At 44.0% G+C, this 17,676-nt stretch overlaps 1 protein-coding gene across 11 annotated transcripts in view; it reads right to left on the bottom strand.

Moving 5' to 3' along the window:
* AAK1 (AP2 associated kinase 1) overlaps positions 1 to 17,676 on the bottom strand; it is a 177,743-nt gene that overhangs the window by 69,683 nt on the left and 90,384 nt on the right. For all 11 annotated transcript variants that reach the window (XM_047781868.1, XM_047781871.1, XM_047781870.1 and 8 more), the window contains exons 4-7: positions 14,040 to 14,148; positions 12,420 to 12,562; positions 1,781 to 1,902; positions 447 to 528 (exon numbers count right to left, since the gene is read on the bottom strand). In XM_047781868.1, coding sequence (XP_047637824.1) covers positions 447 to 528; positions 1,781 to 1,902; positions 12,420 to 12,562; positions 14,040 to 14,148 — 456 coding nt within the window. The remainder of the gene's footprint in view (positions 1 to 446; positions 529 to 1,780; positions 1,903 to 12,419; positions 12,563 to 14,039; positions 14,149 to 17,676) is intronic.

The raw sequence follows: 17,676 nt of genomic DNA, 5'->3' as shown, positions 1-17,676 counted from the left end.
AAATGGGTTTACTGAGAAATACCGGTACCATCCATATTTCCTAGCAGATCTAAACAACAGGTACTATTAACCTAGTAGAAACTCGAATTTAGAAGCCACTATCACTTTTTATCTGCTAAGTGCTACCATCAATACTAAATTGTGCTCCAATAAAGAACAAGTATTCCAGCTGGTTTGGCTCTTCAGAACCAGCCACACATATGTGAAAACCACCTAGATCATGGGCAGGTCACCTAAACAACTCTCACGGAGCTCTAAAGTACTTTTCTTTAATACGCTTCCAGAAGCAGTGGCTGATCGTCTGAGTCAAGAGTAACTCCGAGGGATAAGTAGGCAATGGTACACTACGGTGGCTGCTCTTGCTCGGGCACTGTCTGGAGGAAACGTGGGGGTTTAAGGCCAAGACTGCTGACCTCTGAGATGAGGATAGGTTAGTTGACACCTACCCAAATGTCTGCCTTCGTAGTGATGATTTTGCCACTGTACAGGTTGACCATTTCTGGTGCTCGATAGGACAGCGTTGTGTATCTACAATCAAGAGATTCATTTTATGTTAAATATGCCAATGCTATCATTAAATACCAGGGGTAGCAGAATGACTTTCAAAAACATGTATATTAGTAGAGTCTAGTTCCCTGGGAGCACTCTGGAGAAGACAGTATGGGATATTAGCGCAGATGAAATGAAGAGTTGTCTTGGCACACACCCGAAGCCCCCCAGCTGCAGTCCCAGGTGGGGATGCAGACACGAGGGCATTAAATAAACTCTAGCAGCAACTTTTCTTGGGTCCTCAAATAACAAAATCTTCTCCTATAAATTCTTGTTATATGATACTATCCTTGGTTGAATTTTTTTAAAAAATACTAATCCCCTTAGGCGGGGTTTGACACAGATTTAAGACAGGCTGGGACACTCTGGAGAAGAGAAAGTGGGCCTTGGCCAGGCCTGGAGGTGGATGGATCTTTGTTGCCCGAACAGGGTTGAGGCAAGTTTTCCTCTTATCTCTGACTTGAGAAGAGAGAAGCATAAGCTCATCTTCAAAGTGAGTCTTGGTGGTACCAAACCTGTGATTTGTGCTGCTTGAGTCTTCCTGCCCCAGGCTGGGTTGCCAGGGGTGATGCAGGAGAGACAGGATCAGGATGTATGTGCACTCTAGACTGCTGACTTATTAGCAGTAAAAATACTGAGTGCTGTTGCCTGTGAAAAATCCAACACTCTGGACAACAAGGGAAAAAGGGTCAGGTTCTTACTGGAGTCACAAATCTAAAGAAGCTTTTTTCTCACGGAAGTCAGTGATTCATCATCTGCAGAGACTTTAACAGCCCTACTCACCATTAATTCCACTAGATTGCAGGTGAGCTCCTTATGAGCAGGGGAAAATAAATGGCAATTTAGGGCTCAGTAAAAAGCACAACTAACTGATTGGAAATGCCACAGCTGTGTGATCCCATTTAAAAGCAGCCCAGGACTTCCATGGCGTGTCCGCCTTCTTAAGGGCTATGTGATGTAAATCAAAAGACTTACGTACAATGACCATGGGACCACTGATAAAGTGCTCTAACATTCCCTCATTTCACTCCACAGATCAATGACTGTGAACCCTCCTCTCATCCTCCAGTTAAAATCCAACAACCCAACTGCCCATATAATAATGCTCTGAGAGGAGGGGCAACTCAACTAGCACCCTTGTCTTCCCAGCCTGATCTTCCCAGTCGTAAACTGAAAGTAAAAGTGCTGATCTGATCACGGACAAAACTCCAAGAAAGGAGAAAAGGCTTACTTCTTAATCTCATCTTCTACTGCATTGACTCCTTCAGTTTGGGGATTCTGGAATTTGTTGGTAGCACTTCCAAAGTCACACAGGACGTAGTGGCCTCGGTCATGCAACAGAATATTTTCAACCTGAAAAACATTGCCCAACCACCCATTCCAAGATATCATTTAGTAATATGTTTGAAAATTTGGTTTGCATACACATAATAAAATATTTTATTTCTGATCATCTCTTTAATGTGCACAGGAACGTTTTTCTCCTCCAAGTGTCTCAAGAGAGTTCATTCCAAGGGGAGCAAAAAGAGATGCACAGCTACAGCGTAGAATGAGAGTAGAGGAGGCAAAAAAGAGGACATTCCACCATGGGGAAGCAGAAGTCCCATTCTTCTAGATTTCTAGCCATATTTTCCACCTCTGTAGAAACAGTCCTTGTACTTTTAAGCCTCTGCATCTGTTCTCCTGCCCTTCTTTCAGTCTGAAATGCTCCCTATGATCACCAGCTCCTTACCCAACTCAGTCCCATTCATCTTTCAAACTCTAGTTCATCTGCCACCTCTTCTTTGAAGCCCTTCTCAGGGCCCCATTCAGACAAAAGCCATCGTTCCCTACATTCCTTCAGAAGCTTGTCTCTCCTCACCCCACCCTACTCCCACCCCCTGGTGTCAATGATTTCATTTGGGCCTTATTAGCACATATATCAGTTTCTTTACTACAATAGGTTAGGATTTTCTGAATTAACAAATATTGCTATATTTTAGTGATTAAAGGCCTGTGGGCAAATGCCAGTTCTCCTGTTAAAGTACTGTCCTTGTATTTTTACAGATGAATTCTTTGGGCCGTGAGTTTGGAGCTCTGGGTAGAAGGGAGCTTCTGAAGACCAAAATCGAGAGAAATCCTTGGTATCAAAGGACTCTGCCAAAGATATAACAACTCCAAAATGGTGGGCACTAATGTAATGCAAGATGTCCTAGTTTTTGCTAGAGGTGACTTGAGCTGACTTGCATGCTGGAGGACAGACCTGGCTGTGCGTGGGCAGTAAAATGGCAGCCAAAAAAATCTTGTTAGGTCAATAAGTCTGTAGTCTCCATTGTCTTTTGTCTTCCAAAGACAAAAACAAAGGTAAGAGTAGACTATCAGCTCCTCAAGTTCAAGCACAAGTATTTGCAGTCTTTTCCAACGCCTAACATAGTGCTCGGTACAGAAAATGTTGGTTGAATGGAATACACTAAAAAACAAATGCATGTGTGTGTGAGAGAGGGAGGAAGAGAGAGTGACTTAGAAACAAGATAGGAGTCACCAAATAACCAGGCCCCTCCTACTACTACTTGTTTAAAAAAAAAAATCTTTCAATTAGATATCTCCAGTTTCCACACTTTCAATTCTTTTAAAATTATATATTATAAAAATGTTTATTTTATAGTCTGTATCTGCTAAATCCGACACCTAGAGTGTTTGTGGCAAACAAATTCTATAGTTTGCTGTTTCTTATTCCTACTGAGTCTCACTCATGGTATTGTTGTGAGGGGTTTTGTCATTGCTGTTCATTCATGTTCCTTGGAATTCATCTGTGGGAAGTCTTGGGGGCCTGAGTTTAAAGTCTACTGTTCTTCCCGCTTATGAACCAGGGGCACTAATAACCTACAATCATTTTAATTTACAATTTTGACCTTGAGCTTCTTAGTCACATAGGCAGTATAAGCTATGACCATCAACTTTCATGGATGTGCTCTTGTGATTAAGAATTCTTAGCAGAGACTTGTTCCCCAAAGGCTGAATCAGGCAAATATTTCCACCATCTATAGCTTTTTATAAAGCTCATCAGTTTACTCTGTTTACCCAAAGTGAAACAGTCAAACTAACCTAAACACATATGCACTTCAGGAATCTAAAATAATTCTAACAAGACCATACTCATAGTTCCGATGCATTTAGAGGTTACAAAAAAAGCAGTTACCATTCACTGAGCTTTTACAATTACCAGTACCACTGTCTTAGCACTTCCCATGGATTATCTCATTCAATCCTCATAACAACAATATAATAATATCCCCATTATACAAACAGAGAAAGTGAGGCTCACAGTGATTACACAAGAAATGAACCCAGGCAACACAACTTCAGAGAAGGACAGGCAATTGCCTTTCTGACAGGGCAGGAAGCAGGTTAGAAGCAGAGCAGCTACTCAAGGTCCCGCATCTGTGCTGGCACCCTCATAAGGATGATGACTACGCTCACCCGGTGTTCTGGACCCAAGCTTAAGGACAGGGCTACCTTACTTCCTGATGTTCAGAAATGTCCCTATTACTGAAACCTAGTCCATGAGGAACACGGTGTCTAATTCTAGTCAAGCTGATTTGTTCAATGTCTCCTAAGCATTTCTCACATTGACTAGTTTGTCATTTTATTCAATGGCTCATTCTCTATTAGTCAAATCCTAGTCATTCTTCAAGGTCCTGCTCAAGTCATAACTCCTCAAAACTTTCCATGGCTGCCCCACAAAAATCTACAGAGCTTACCATTGTTAGGAGGGGTTGGCAAAGTGAGACCTCTTAGCCAAACCAAGCCATGCGCATTGGTTATTTATCCTTTAGACTACGGCGGGTTTTGAGGTCCAACAGTAGATGTGAGCAGTTTAGACGGAGACTATAGCCGACAAACCTGAAATATTTACTCTCTGGCCCACTGCAGAGAGGTTCACCAGCTCTGGTCTACAATCATATCATGCCCCTGTGTCCCCACAATACCCAGTCCAGTATTTTACACAGACCAGGGACCACTAAATTCCTTACTCAGCATCTTTCAGCAACAATCTTCCTTGCTGACCTCACGCATCCCACAAGGCTCATGTGAAAACATGCTTCTCCTGTTGTATGTGTGCAGTCCCTTCCCAATTCAGATTTGATACATCTAATGCTAGAATACACAATCTAGAAAACTGAAAAGCTCATTCATATCAAAACACAAACAAGGTAGTTCTAGGCAGCAAAACCCCTGTTGAGGAAGGGAGGAGAACTAAACAGCAATGGACAGACTAAAGATGATGCCCACTGGGCTGTATTTGTTCTTGTTTTTTCCCCCCACCCTAAAAACTAGGTTTGCATTTCTGATTAGTTCCTGACTGACAGTACTTGGGAATTATACTATACCCAACCCAGCCCCTGGCTTGCCTCCCCCCTCCCACAAAGATAACATTGTACAAAACTACATTTATAGGAAAACCAGTTAAAAATTAAGGGTGTGTACAAAAGCAGATAAAAGAGCCAGAGATATCAACGTAGGGAAAGCTTGTGCAATATCAAGCAACTATCAATGCAGATAAGAACAATAATCCCTCCTCTGGCTACTGGGCAAGTCTGGCAGGAGGATCAGTTGAGATTAGGAAGGCAACAGCCAGTGTGGCAGCAGCTGCATGCTCCGCCCCCTCTCAGTGTGTCCCCAAGACAGGTAACACCTGTGAAGACCTCCATCCTTGCCACCACCATCGTGAACAAAACACTTAATACAGAGCATGATGTGTGGCAACCACATTGGACCTGGGGTTTATAAGACTTAAGGGACTATATGAGGTGTTCGGCCTTAGACACATCTTCAAACCTCTCTGGGCTTCTTATCTGTAAAGCAAAGCTGATAATATCGCTATCGCTGTTAGGAAACAAGGAAGAGAACGTACATGAAAGCACACTGTAAATCTCCCAATACAAATGTAAGGCAGATGTTGTTACCATTCATTTATTAAAGAAATACACTGTAGCTCCCACTACTTCCTATTACCTGTTAAATACGTTTCTAGGTTCTGTGAATAAGACTGTGAATGAATCAAAGCTCATCATCTCTAGTGCTTAGAGTCCATCTGATGACAAAAAAAAAAAAGGTATAATTGTGAAAAACGTTATGAAAAAAAAAATAGCAGGCATTCCTTGGTGGCTCAGTGGGTTAAGGATATGGCGTTATCACGGCTGTGGCTCTGGTTACTGCTGTTACATGGGTTCGATCCCTGGCCTGGGAATTTCCACATGCCATGGGTGTGGCCAAAAAGAGAAACACACATACAAACACACACACACACACACACAGACACACACACAAACAGCAAGTTAAATATACGTAAAGTGAAGAAGGATGCTACTGTAAGCAGCACACTCAGGGAAGGTTGCTGAAAGAAAGGAAAGAAGGGAGCAGTCATGGACCCAATGGGGAAGGAGCATTCCCAGCAGAGATCAACCTGTACCAAGGCCTGGAGATGGGAGCATGTGTGGTGTCTGAGGCACAGAGACAGGCCTTTGTGGCTGGGACAGCAGTGTCTTGGGCACTGGTGCCACTGATCAGACATATTATGGGCTAGCACCTTTATGAATGAGGCTGAGGTAATGCTGGAACTTGAAGTGCAGGACTTCGGTAAGTGAACTAATAACAGGAAGGCAGAGGGGCAGGAGTGATCCTAACAATGGTATCAGCATCTAGTAGAACCTAGTATGTGTCCAACACTGCTCCACACACACTTTTATCTGCAGTATTTCATGAAATTCTGAAATATTTCATGAAAGAGCTGCACTTGTGGCATGTGGAAGTTCCTGGGCCAGGGAGAGAATCTGAGCCGCAGCTGCAACCTATGCCACAGCTGCGGCAACATCCGATCCTTAACCTACTGTGCTGGACCAGGGATAGAACCCACACTGCCACAGGGACAACACCGGATTCTAAACCCACTGTGCCACAGCAGGAACTCCAGGAAATTCTTATAAAGCCTCACTGTCCTTACTTAACACCTGAGAGAACAGAGTCCAGTTACCTCTCATGCCTGAGGTCACAGGGCTGCTAGGGCAGGATTCAGGCTCAGGCTGCCACACGGCTGGGGCTACACCCTCATCTGCTGCACTGACGAGCATTACACAGTTAAGGAACACAGACAGCTCAGACTGGAGAAAGAGAAGGGTGCAGGGGAGTGAAGACCAGAGAAGCAGAAGGAGCGAAGACTGAGGGAGGCCGCAAGGGAGCCACTTGGCATTTTTAACAGTGAAGAGCAGATGACAAGAGGCTTTTTAGGAAGGTCGGCACAGTGACAGAGGAGGGAGAATGTGAGAAAGATATAATGAGGGTGGGTATCATCATTCAGGTAAGAGATGACCAGGGCCAAGAGCTTAGGGAGGTAGAGAACCAACTGGCTATTCATACACCATCTTGCGAAAGCTTCAGAGAATCTGCACAGTGACTGTGTTTTCAGCCAAGTCATTTAGTCAGCCTAGCACGTCACAGCTGCTTACAACATGCAGTCTTTCAGCTCATTGAGAGTTTTATGCTGCTGACCTTATTTCCCAACCTCTCAGCTTAAGAGGTTATTAAAGTTGTCACTCCCAAACTTGGCTTCCAGCTTAGCTAAAAGGTCTGGAAAATCACCTCCTCCCGACCTCTTCATCTTGACATTATTCCAAAGAGATATGTCATGCAGGCATTTCAGCCACAGAGTTTAGTACCACTGAACACTGTGGAGGATTGGATGAATGCAGGTTTTCAAACCTGTGATTCCAAAAACAGGACAAGAATCTCCCTCTTACTCTACTTCATGAGATCGAAATCTCTTTTCTGATAAAAGCGGAGACATTCAGGACTTGAATGTCTTAATCCTCCCCCCTTTCTGAAGTGCCTGGACAAACAGCATGGCAAAATGCAGCAATACCAAAGCAACAAAAACCAAAATGAGTGTAAAAAACTTTGGCCTTTAATCTGCTTTGATCACTGAATTCACTGTGCAGGTCACAGCCCTTCTGGGCAGAGGTTTCCTGAGTAAAAGGAGATGTGCAATGACAACCCCCCCATCACTCCTCAGAGGGATGACAATAAAAGTGGGGGAAATAATGAAAATGGTAATATATTTGAGGAGAGACTTTTTTATTTTATGGCTGTGTCCATAGCAAGTGAAAATTCCTGGGCTAGGGATTGAACCCACAGCATGGCAGTGACCCGAGTCACAGCAGTGACAATAATAGATCCTCGACCACTGGGCCACAGGGGAACTCTGAGGAGGGACTTTTAATAAAGACCAGAACTTGTGTCATGGTTATTTTTAGAACATAAGCTGCTTAAGGTCAGGGACTGCTTTCAGCTTATTTCCTCTCTGGAATTTGAAAGACAGACCACACACACAGATTAGGCAGGGCAGAAGGGGCCTTTCTCAGTTTTTCATGGGAACAAGCAGACCCCCACACGGCAGGGGTGGGGGTGGGGCGGCACAGGCTCAACAAGGAGTCCACAGCTGGCCTGTCCTGGGCTCCTTCCTGCGTCCCACTGTGGCCTCCTCACCAAGTGGAAACCCTACTCACAGAGAGGCAACTGAGACCAGCCACGAGCACTTTCTCTGGCCGAGAGGAGAATAAAGAACTCTTGGCTCTGGCTACTGCCAGGACTAGAGTGGCTGGTTCTAGCAGTGACACAGAGCTCGGGGTGGCTGAGGCCCTGTGAGGTAACGACAGCCAGGGCAAACAGGAGGTATGGGGGGGCTTTTCGCTCCAGACTAGGAAGCCGGCGGTGTAGCCAGCAGATGGGACTGCCTACCGAGCACCCAGTAGTAGAAATCAACAAAAACTAACATGCTAACAAAAGCACCCAGATGGCACTGAGTGTAAGACTTGGGGAGTTTGGGAAAGCTTCATCAAAACAACCAGAAAGAGTTCCCATTTGGCTCATCAGTAACGAACCTGACTAGTAACCACAAGGATGAGGGTTCGATCCCCAGCCTTGCTCAGTGGGTTAAGGTTCCGGTGTTGCCGTGAGCTGTGGTGTAGGTTGCAGATGTGGCTCAGATCCTGTGTGGCTGTGGCTGGCAGTAAGAGCTCCAATTTGACCCCTAGCCTGGGAAATTCCACATGCTGCACATGCATCCCTAAAAACAAACAAACAAAAAAACAGCCATAGGCCTCTAGAACAATTGCAACCAATGCCTCCTTGTAGGGACCCCTATTTAGGTTCTCTATTTCTAAGGTGGAGAAGAAAGGGAAACAAAGTCTCCTGAACCACACTGGTAATCCAGCAGCAGAGCCAATGCTCTTCAGTACTGGCTGGACACAATAACTGAGTTCCCAGACCGGGGTAACAGGGGCAAGGGGCAGGGGCTGAGGGCAGACTGGGGAAGATGGTGCCCAGGCCTCACCCTCAGATTCCAGATGGCTCCGAGCTCTTCTGCTGAGACATCTCACAGGCTGTTGAGAGCAGTGACGGAAGAATCTGCACTCCAGCTGCTGGAGTGCAGCCACCAACCTACTCCGTGACCCCAGGCAACACCGTGTCCACCGTGTCCACCGAGCTGCGTGCCTCAAGTTCCCATCACGTGTGATACTTCGCCGTCACCTCACAGCAGCTCTGTGAGCACCACAAGGCACTAATATACTGGGAAGATGTTAACTGGACAGGTACTATTTACGGTATGAAAATGATTATCATTTAGGCCTCATTTAATCCAACAAATGTTTACAAAATTACAATAAAGGAAGATTTTGTTTGAGAACATAAGAGTAGAACTCTTTTTTTTTTTTTTTTTGGGTCTTTTCGTCTTTTAGGGCCACTCCCGTGGCATATGGAGGTTCCCAGGCTAGGGGTCGAATCAGAGCTGTAGCTTCCAGCCTACACCACAGCCACAGCAACACAGGATCTGAGCCGCACCTGCGACCTACACCACAGCTCATGGCAATGCCAGATCCTTAACCCACTAAACAAGGCCAGGGATCGAACCCACATCCTCATGGATGCTAGTCAGGTTTGTTAACCACTGAGCCATGACGGGAACTCCCGGGTAGCAGTCTTTAAAAGGATGCTCCATGGCAGCCTCTTCATTGCCCTCACCTCCCTGTGTGCCCACTCAGGACTGACTGCGGCCAAGGGCGTGCTTGCACACGGATGAGCCTCGCCCCATTTCTAACAAGGCTGGCATGGCTGTCTCCACTGCCCAGACGAGGAAGCTGAGGCTCTGAGGCTAAGGGATGAGAGGAACAACCAAGGAGCCTAAGGAGGAGCCAGGAGAACACGCTGCATGGAGGTCACAGGAGGAGACTAAGGAGGCAAAGGCTGCAGGGAGGAGAACAAGACAGGGACTGAAAGGTGCCCTTTGCATAGGTGCCCTTTGAATAGGAAGGATCTGCATGCTCATCTCTCACGGAGCTTACAGTTCAGTCGGCACAAGTTACTCTGCTATAGAATCAGAGTTCCAAGATGAAATCCAACGCCACCTGACCTGGGGGAAAACTGGGGCTCCAGAAAGGCCTGAGCTCAGAAGGGTCACAGAAGCAGTGCAGGTACTGCCCAGCCCATACTTCCCCCCTCTTTCTTTCTTTTTGGGCACACCTAGAGCATAGGGAAGCTGAATACAAACCACAGCTGCGACTTATATATGCCACAGCTGTGGCAATGCCAGATCCTTAACCAATGCTCCAGGCTGGGAATCAAACCGATGCTGGTACAGAGATAAGGTCAAATCCTTAACTCACTGCACCACAGTTGGAACTCCAATTCTCCCCTATTTCTTTGCCCCTCACAAACTCTTCTCCAAGGCAGGTGGCAAGGAGAAAGTTCAGGTCCTAAAATATTGGTACCATTGCCTATTTTGAAATATGTGTTAATAGACCCAAGAATTTCACTCATCTTTAAAATATCTAAAAATGAACTGTCACCGCCTGAAACTAACAGTGTAAATCAACTACATTTTAATAAAAATAATAAAGCATCATTACATTCTCAGAGCAGTGGCCTGAGGCCCTCTGCCTGGTCAGCAACTGGCCGGCTACCGAGCCCTCATCTACCTCCTCATCTTTAAATGCGTTCTTGTTTCCACTCCTCGGGCCCTGCTCTCTGCCTGAAAAGCCCTTTACAAGTGTTAGCGTAAAGAAATGGAAACTCTCGCATGTTGCGGGTGGGAAGTAAAATAAAGCAGTCACTTTGGAAAACAGTTTGGCCGTTTGTCAAAAAGTTAAGAATCACCATAGACCCAGCAATTCCACTCCTAGGTGTGTACCCAAGAAAACTGAAAACATAGGCCCGTGTCAAAATAGTACATGAATGTTCACGGTAGCCTTATTCATAATAGCCAAAGGAGACAACTCAAAAGTCCCCGAACTGATAAATAGATAAACAAAACGTGATATAGTCAAACAATGGAATATGATCATCAGAAGGAATGAAGTACTGATACACACTACAGCAAAATGAATCTTGAAAACACGACACTTGTGGAAGGAGTCACATACGATATGAGCCCATTTATATGAAATGTCCAGAGTAAGCAACAGAAAGTAGGTAGTGGTTGCCAGGGGCTGGGGCACGGGGAGAATGAGGAGTGACTCCTAATGAGTACAGGGTTTTGGAGATGATGAAATGTTCTAGAATTAGAGAGTGGTGATGGTTGCACAACCCCGTGAGTATATTAAAACCCACTTAATTGTACATTTCTCTTATTTATGTATTTGTTTACATTTATTTATTTACTTATTTATTTATCTTTTTATGGCCACACCTGCGGCATATAGAAGTTCCCAGGCTAGGGGCCGAATCCAAGACACATCTGTGACCTATGCTGCAGCTTGCAGCAACACCGGATCCTTAACTCACTGAGCAAGGCCAGGGATTGAACCCGTATCCTCATGGACACTATGTCAGGCTCTTAACCTGCTGAGCTGCAACAGGACCTTCTTGAATTGTATATTTTAAAATAATGAATTTTAGGTATATGAATTATGCCTTAATTAGAAAAAAAAACACACACAACTGAAAAACATTCTCAAAACAGAAATGTTAGCATGCTGCTGTGATTCTCAAACTTTAGAATATACAAAAACCACTTAGGGTGCCTAAGAAAAAAATTCCTGGCCTTCCCTGACACCATCACAAAAATTACGGTCCCAAAGATTCCGTGTGGAACCCAGTAGCCTATATTTAACAAGCACACTAGGAGACACCGATGCAAATTATTACCCATGAAGCATGTTTCTCGAGACACAGGTATAACAAAAAGAAACCATGATTTAGAATCAGAAGAGCTAGATTTCAATTCTGGTTCTGCTCCTTTTTCGTTCTATGACCTTAGTCAGGTCACGTAACCTCTCTGCCCCTGAGTACAGGACACAAAAAGTATCTAGTAGGGTACGTGGTACAGCTGGTATTCTGTGGATGGCTAGTGAGTTCTAACCAGGTGCCAATTCCATTCCACAAACATTGTCAAGTGACTATGGTATGAAAGGCCCGGTGCAAGGGGATGGTAATTAGGAAGGCAAATTTTTTAAATCACCAATTAATAGATTTTACAAAATATGAATTGGACCTGAAAGACCAAGCATCACTGTTTATAGACAGATTTAAATTAGCATATTCCTTCTCCTGACTCTGGAAAAGTGAATGTGGGAGCTTATCAGGAAAAACAAAACCAACATGTTCAGGGATTCACTGATTATGAAGAATTTCTAAAGGCTACTGTAATAAAATTAATACCTGTCTTGTATTGGGCTTTCTTTTTCCCTCTGTACTTTCTCTCCCCAAGTAGAATGTAAGCTTAGAATTTGGTCCCATGCCTTAAACTTCTCTCACATCCCCAAAACACCTAGTCTGTTCCCAGGGCAGATGAAGCTACTCTGTAAGAACACACTTAATGAGGAGGTGTGATCTGTTACCTTCAGGTCGCGGTGGATAATCGGAGTTTTGCACTGATGCAGGCGGGCAACAGCTTCACAGGTGTCACAAAATATCTGGAGCACTTCACTCTCTGTAAAACCTGTTTGCAGGCGCTGGTTCATTAGGTTGACCACCTGGCCTCCTAAGAGCGGTGCAGAGCAAAAGAAAAGTCATAAACAAACAGCCCTGTCACTCATCCTCGAGGATGAACAGCCATCCACAGAGGAGCAGCCTGGACTTGGCTGATCACCGGCTGAGCCAGGACTAAAACCTGGTATGGTGATTCCCAGCCTGGGATTTGTTTTCTACTGCATCAAAACAGTTTCTTCATTTTATAAAGCAGCCCAGATGTGGGCTGCCCTCATTCTGTCTTCAAGATTAACAGAAGAACTGACAATATCGTCCTGCTCTAGCTGCCTGGTTGTAATGTCCCTGTTGTGCATCAGCCAAGGCCACGGGTTCAAGCTGCCGTATCTTTTGCTAAGAATCAGATTGCACAACAGACCCCAGGAGGAGGAGGAAGACAGTTTTACAGCCTGCATCTTAGGAACAGCTTGGTCTCTCTGGCTTTTAGTACTTGCTGCCTGATCTGCAGAAATGTTACACCAACACTTAATCTCCAGGACTGAAAGACTGATGACCGAGTTGAGAAACTCATCCAGATAGATCCCTGGATGCGCCTATGGCCGCACCTCTAAACATTTTACTGTCTGAAAGGGAATGAGCAGGAGGAGACAAATGTTCAAGTTCAACTGCAGCAGTATTTTACAAAACCAGGTTTCAGTTGTTAAGGCTGAAATGATTGGTTAACGTAGTATTTTTAGGATTAAAAACATATTTAATTTATGGACAATTTATTTACTCTAAAGGCAAGTGGAACTAAGGGTGATTACAAAGCTGGGCACCAAACAGTGAAACAGTGACCCAAGCATGTTAGTGGCAGCTGCTATGGCCAAAAGAGCCAAACCTCCAAACACTGTATGAATTTCAAGTTGTACGAAATGCAGTCCAACTCTGAATAAACTCATGCTACAGCCTGGATTTCCCAAGATAAATATTGCTGGAAACTCCAAGCTTTCAACTGCATGACTCTACTGTTAAGAGCATCATGTGAACATAGCCATGCTGGCAGCTATGGCTCTTGAGCAAGGAGAAGAGGGTTATTTCCATTAGAGGAAAAGGCTTCTTTTACCCCCTAACGCAAGGATGGAGGTGTGGGTGGAGAAGACAACACGAGAGTGAGAGAAGCTGAATTGTTTCTTTAGTCCATCTGGAATTGGGTCTTTATTATGCGCCTGCATCATTTGTTTGAAATCGTCACAAAGAACCCATTCATTCTCATTCTCCCGCATTCTCATTCATATACAAGCAGCAACCTTCTTCAACCCAACAAAAATAGTTTTGTATTATCCACCATTTTGAATTGTTTGTGCCTCTGATCCATTATAGGAATAAGAAGGGACAGAGGGCTCGGTATCTTTTAGTCTCTTCATTTTTCAACCTTTAAAACCAGAATTACATGCATTAGGGTACAGTTCACATTAAGTGAAATGACCCCACGCTCTTCACAATCAAAGTGCTAGAGAAGTGAGAGCTTCAGGTACGGCTCAGGTACTTACCCCTGCAGAAGTCCATCAGAATGAGCACTTCCCACACGTCACCGCTACTCACGTTGTTGATACTGGAATCGATGTAACCCACGATGTTCTTGTGCCCAGACAGGTCCCTCTGTGAAGAAAAGGCGAGGAATAAATTCTCAGTTACAGACACCAAGAGAGACAGAATGAGCCTGGCTTTTCCATTAGCACAGACAGCTTAAATACACAAAGACAACACTAACAGTGATGAGAGGTAAGACCAAGGAGCAGAATCAAGGGCAGGTTTCCACTGGTCTCTGAGGTTCTCGGCCAGGTCTTCAATAGCAATTCTACAACCTTACCAAACCGTAACAGCTCCTGAACTCAGTTCCAGAACCAAATGCACACAGGAGGGCCATTTGCTCACGACACCAGAAGCAAAGACTCTTATCTCCAGAAACACTGCAGAGGGGCTCAGAGGAGAGAGCCACTACAAACTCTTTTAAATTCTATTAAATTTTAGATTTAATATTAAAAAATTTTTAATTCAGAAAGTGCAACTGATACTTTTTCCTGTTTGTAGGATCACAAGTGAGTTCAACTTGACTTTTAAACTCTTCATACTGTTTTTCTCCCTTTCGGAAATATATGAAGAGAATAACAGCTTTATAAAGTTGTGAAGGGACTAACCATGGCATCCAGACCAAAGCATTTTGCTCACAATTAAGCCTTTCAAGGCAACCAACAGGGATAGAAGATGGGTCATGTTTCCAGCTCTCTGAGTGGAACTGCGTATCTCAGGGCTGCTTGTGGGATTAATTTTTCAACAGATACATACCGAGCACCTCCTATGTGTCAGGATCCATTTAGACACTGGAAGTTGCCTCATCCCTGGTATGATTATTTCAACATCCATGGAGGCAAATCTTTGTAGTGAGGATGTTCAAAATCCAAGGTCGTTAGTGAACAAAAATGGAACAAGCTGGGTAAAAGGATTTACCCACAAAGTAAGATTTTATTTTTTAACTAGTTTTAATAAATTGCTTGACTTTTCCTTAATAAAGAATGGGAGTGAAGAGGTGGGAAATATGTGGTTCCTTAAGAGTCACCAGAAGAATCTGGCAATTCGAACCATGAGAACAGTCACCACCAATCATACTAACTGGGCATTCAGCTATTCAAAGTGATAAAGTCTCTTTTAATCTGAAATTATATGCCCAAACAAGAGGAAGTCTCACAGTATTAACCACCACATCTGAACCCTGAACATCAAAGTTAAAATTCATTAGAACTTTTCTCCGAGTGAAGGATTAAGAGAAACGGCTGCCTAAGAAAGGTAGACAGAAGGTAGAAATGTTACCACTTGTGCTGGAGATCTATGAAAGAACAGTTTCAAGGAAGGAATAAAATCAGATAAGAATGGAACTGGACTTGTAAAGAATGGGAGTTGAATACAGAAAGTCAGTGGCTACGGATGACTCAGCACATTTTGTGCTTAAGACAGGAGCAGCCATGAGGGAAAGAATTTTAGGATGGGAGAGGACTGAGCATAGGAGAGTGGGAGGAGCCAGGAGGAAAAAACTTTAAGATACAAGAGAGGATGAGAATAATTGATGGAACAAAGTCCTGCTGGTTGAAAGGGTAGGGATTAAGAACACTGTTAGAGGGACAGGGCTTTGAAAGAGATTTCTTTCTGGCAAGCAGGAAGGAGATAAGCATGGATGTGCATATTGGTTTAAGGCTGGGGGGAAAAGAGAATTTGAGGGAGTTCAGATCTATTCTGTTTTTGATAGACAGCAAGATCTTCAAAGCGATAGGGGATGAGAAAGAAGCTTGATGAGGGAAATGAAAGGCTTAGAGCAACTGCTTTGGATAATGGACAAGGGAGATGATGAGCCAGAAAAGCAGCCTCTAGAGTTCAAGTTTCTTTAAACAGAAACTGATTTCTGGGCTCGTGTTTTAGAGGACTATACCTCTCTCTGCTTTTCAGTCTTGTTATCAACTCTTCTAGAACTTGTTTTCATTTACACAGTCCTAGAAGTAGGAAGAACTGGAGAGAAGTTCTTTGAAACCAAAAGGGAGCAGAGGATCACGCCCTCCCAATGGCCACAAAGAGGAAAGAAAGACAAATGTTTCTACCTTTAACTGTTTAAACAGGCAATTTTGTTCTGAGTCTGCCTCATCCTGAGAGGAATAATTAATAATCTGGATGGAGGAGTTCCCTGGTGGCTCAGGAGGATACGGATCCAGCATTGTCACTGCCGTGGTGTGGGTTCAATCCCTGGCCAGGGAACTTCTGCATGCCACAGGCAGGGCCAAAAGAAAAGCAAAGAATCCAGATGATAAATAAGAAGCATCTGACAGAGCCAAGAGGAGGGCAAGAGCTACTAGAGGACCCAAACTGGACAATTAACATTTCAGATGGCATCCTGAACAGTTTGCCAAGATGTTTGCTGATCAGTCCAGGCCCAAATTCTCTGCAGAGACCCTGAAATACATCCAATCAGAAAAGACCGCCTCTTTGGAGGGAGGTGATGGCATTTTACTTCTAACAACTTGATGATGCAGCAACATTTCAGATTTCAGAGTAAAATGTCACCAGTTTATAACTGATAGACAAGATCTGTTTGAATGGCTGTGAAATACAGAAAAGGTCAAGAGCAGATCTTTCTGCAAGTTGAGGTTGACTCACATACTGGCAGCACTTCTCAGCCTCAACAGACCAGAGGATGTCTGAGCTTTCCCTGGCTTTAGTTAAAAGACCAGCCCCAGGCTTACAGAACAGCATGGATGGAGAGGTCTGCCCATATGGGAGGCACCTCTGTTAATACCTGCCTACTCAGGAAAAGACAGGATGTCAGGAAGATGCTTTGATGAACCTGGCTACAACTATTATTTGGAATAGTGAGACAGAAGTCTACATGGTGAGTATATGCCAAAATCTGATGTTCAGGGGAGTGGAGAATGTTCGATTAAACTAGAGATAGATCAGATCAGTTTATACTACATTAAATCACAGGTAAGTCTAAAGAGACTGTATTGTCATTTTAAACTTAAAACAAAACAAAAAACCCTTTACAGCTGCACCCGCAGCACATGGAAGTTCCTGGGCCAGGGACTGAATCTGAGCCGCAGCTGTGACCTATGCAACAGCTGCAACAACACCAGATCCTTTAATCCACTGCACCAGGCTGGGGATCAAACCCCCACCTCGGCAGTGACCTGAGCCACAGCCACAGAGGGAACTCCTAAAATTTATTTTTAAATTAACATTAAACAATGCTGTTAAACATATTATTAGAAACCTGCTTTAATGAATAGGTATTTAAAGTTAGCTTTTTAACTTTCACACAAATGCTTGAAGTGATGAAAACCTTTTTCACAAACACCTGCAAAAGCTGCCATTTGGAAATGAGGTCTTCTACGCAGATCCTACATATTATCACACATTTCAAGTTTATCCACAGTCCTAAATAATGGTGCTCACGGGGCAGAACAGTATTCTAGCCGAGCTTCAAAATTCCTGCAGCAGGAAAACAGAGGACTCAATTCCTAAGTACATCTATAAAAACCTTTACCTTTGTGTTCAAGAAAACAAAGAAAATGGCCTTCTAAACAGCATAGCAACAATGTAACGGGTCACTCACTTCAAAATAAAAGTAAAATGAGTATGATATCT

Source organism: Phacochoerus africanus, chromosome 5 (genome assembly GCF_016906955.1).
Source record: "Phacochoerus africanus isolate WHEZ1 chromosome 5, ROS_Pafr_v1, whole genome shotgun sequence".
Lineage (NCBI taxonomy): Eukaryota > Metazoa > Chordata > Mammalia > Artiodactyla > Suidae > Phacochoerus > Phacochoerus africanus.
This window is presented reverse-complemented; position numbering and strand designations above follow the sequence as displayed.